At 50.8% G+C, this 2,771-nt stretch overlaps 1 protein-coding gene across 3 annotated transcripts in view; it reads left to right on the forward strand.

The window, feature by feature from the left end:
• The window catches only part of fibpa (fibroblast growth factor (acidic) intracellular binding protein a), a 17,261-nt gene that overhangs the window by 359 nt on the left and 14,131 nt on the right, over positions 1-2,771 (forward strand). For all 3 annotated transcript variants that reach the window (XM_048619572.1, XM_048619573.1, XM_048619571.1), the window contains exons 1-2: positions 1-498; positions 2,159-2,357. The exon at positions 1-498 is cut by the window's left edge. In XM_048619572.1, the coding sequence (XP_048475529.1) occupies positions 414-498; positions 2,159-2,357 (284 nt within the window). In that variant the 5' untranslated portion in view covers positions 1-413. The remainder of the gene's footprint in view (positions 499-2,158; positions 2,358-2,771) is intronic.

Genomic DNA, 2,771 nt, shown 5'->3' on the forward strand with positions numbered 1-2,771 from the left:
CGGTTCCCATAGAAACGGGTTTGGGGGTAGCCGGTTCCCATAGAAACAGGTTTTGACCCTTGAGTTACAATAGTGGCAGGAGCTGGGGTGGTAATTAGCATATTTACCACAATTACAGATTGAAAGGTTAAGTATAGTGGTAACCAACGCTGGCTTCAGTTACTGTGGTACCTGGTTAGGGGTTATTGACACTGGTGACTGTTGTAAATGGTGATAGCCTCAGGAACAGGACTGTGAGGGTACTAGTTACCTATGTAACGGGCAAGGGAACCTTAATGTGAGGGAGTGTGGGGCATTTTGGGTGGAGTTCTGCACAGGCTGCCATTACCAGTGGAGGCAGAGGACACAGTAACCAGGGCCGGTTATCGGAGTGGCAGTAGGAGACCAGCCTGTGGCAGGAAGGCCGTCAAGATATGGCTGTGGAACTGGACGTCTTTGTGGGGAACACTACGCTGATTGACAAGGACGTGTATCAACTCTGGCTGGACGGGTACTCAGGTACCAGACCGAGGGAGCGGGTAGTGAGACGGGCCACCCAGTGAATGGGATCAGGCTCGGGGGCGGGGTGGCATCTGGCAGCCTTTGAACTTGAGAGGTCACGGCTTCACTTCCACAGTCCAATCAGTTACAGCCACGAACATGGGCAACTCATAGAAAATAAAAGCGGGAATAGGCCATTTGGCCCTTTGAGTCTGCTACCCCATTCAATATGATCATGGCTGATCGTCCAACACAATTCCTGCTTACCCAGTTTAATCCCTTTAGCCCCAAGAACTGTATTGGCTCCTTCTCGAAAACATTCAATGTTTTGGCCTCAACCGCTTTCTGTGGCAGTGAATTCCACAGGCTCGCCATTTCTCCTTTGGCCTATCAGTTCCCTGCCTGGGGTTGATTCTCTATGTACACAGGCTTCCCTTCAGCCTTCTATCCATCCCGACCCATCAGTGAACTTCCCAGGCGTTTCTGAGTGGGCTGGTTATACCGCCATGCAGCATTTGAAAAGACCTCACCCGTTCCTGGATAAAAGTAAAATTCTGCAGATGCTGGAAATCTGAAATAAGTAAAGAAGGGACTGGAGAAACTCAGCAGGGTCTGGTAGCATGTGTGGAGGGAGACAGAGTTAACATTTTGAGTTCAGTGTGACTCTTCCTTAGCTACTCTGTTCTCTCTCTTACTGAATTTCTCCAATGTGAACTTTCTGTTCACATTGCCCCTTCTTGGGGACGAGAAGAGCCTGTGCTGAGGCTGACCCAACTGGAGGATTGTCCACAAGAGAAACAGCTGCCAAGACGTGATAAAAATGTATAAATTAATGAGGAACAAAGACCAGGTAAGCAGGAGTGAACACTTCCCTTTGGTGGTGGGAAGAATGACCAGGGACACACATTAAAGATAAGTGGCAGGAGGTTTAGAGAGAATGGGAGGTAGGAAGAGTGTTGGGAGTCTGGAACTCACTGCTTGTAAGGGTGGGAAAAGCAGAAACCCTCCATATGTTGAAGAGGTTAGGGCGGCACAGTGACTCTGTGGTTAGCACTGCTGCCTCACAGCGCCAGGGGCCCGGGTTCAATTCCAGCGTCGGGCGACTGTCTGTGTGGAGTTTGCACATTCTCCCCGTGTCTGCCGTGGGTTTCCTCCCGCACTCCAAAGATGCGCAGGTTAGGTGTTCAGGGATGTGCAAGCTAGGTGGGTTAGCCATGGGAAATGCAGGGATACAGGGTTAGGGTAGAGGAGTGAGTCTGGGTAGGATGCTGTTCAGAGGGTCAGTGTGGAGTTGCTGGGCCGAATGGCCTGCTCCCATGTTGGGATTCTATGATTCTAAGTATTTTAGATGTGCACTTGGGATGCCAAGGCATGCAAGGCTGTGGGCCAAATGCTGGGTAATGGGCACCGAAAGAACTGCGGATGCTGTAAATCAGGAACATAAACAGAAGTTGCTGGAAAAGCTAAGCAGGTCTGGGAGCATCTGTGAAGGAAAAAACACAGAGTTAACGTTTCGGGTCCGGTGACCCTTCCTCAGAACTGCAAATGGGATTGGAATAGTTTGGTTGTTTTTGACCGGCACATACTCGATGGGCTGAAGAGCCCGTTTTCCATGCTGTAGATCTCTACGATGCCTCTGTTCCGTTTCCCGCTCACATGTCACTGCATTTTGTTACAGTAAGCGATGCTGTCAGCATCCGGATCCAGAGTGGCATTTTGGAACAGAGTGGCGCCACACCAGATGTGCTGGAGAGTGACACCATGGACCATTACCGGGCCTTCCAGATGTTAGAGCGCCTGCTGCACAGCCCCCCGAAGCTGATCAACCAGCTCCTCTTCCAGATCCCACCGCCAATGCAGTCCATGTTAATCGAAAAGTAAGATCACAGGATTGGGCTAATATACCGGGAGCAGTGGGGCTGGCAATCCCAAATAACTGAAGGGAGTGCTTGGGGACAGGGCATGGGGGAGCTTTACTCTGTATCTAACCCCATGCTGTCCCTGTCCTGGGAGTGTTTGATGGGGGGACAGTGTAGAGGGAGCTTTACTCTGTATCTAACCCTGTGCTGTCCCTGTCCTGGGGAGTGTTTGATGGGGGGACAGTGTAGAGGGAGCTTTACTCTGTATCTAACCCTGTGCTGTCCCTGTCCTGGGGAGTGTTTGATGGAGGACAGTGCAGAAGAGGCTTTACTCTCTCTCTCTCTCTCACCCTGTGCTGAACCAGTGGAAGTATGTTATAAAACTGATAATACAGTGTAGAGCTGGAGGAACACAGCAGGCCAGGCAGCATC

This window comes from Rhincodon typus, chromosome 43 (assembly GCF_021869965.1).
Source record: "Rhincodon typus isolate 14 chromosome 43, sRhiTyp1.1, whole genome shotgun sequence".
Classification (NCBI taxonomy): domain Eukaryota; kingdom Metazoa; phylum Chordata; class Chondrichthyes; order Orectolobiformes; family Rhincodontidae; genus Rhincodon; species Rhincodon typus.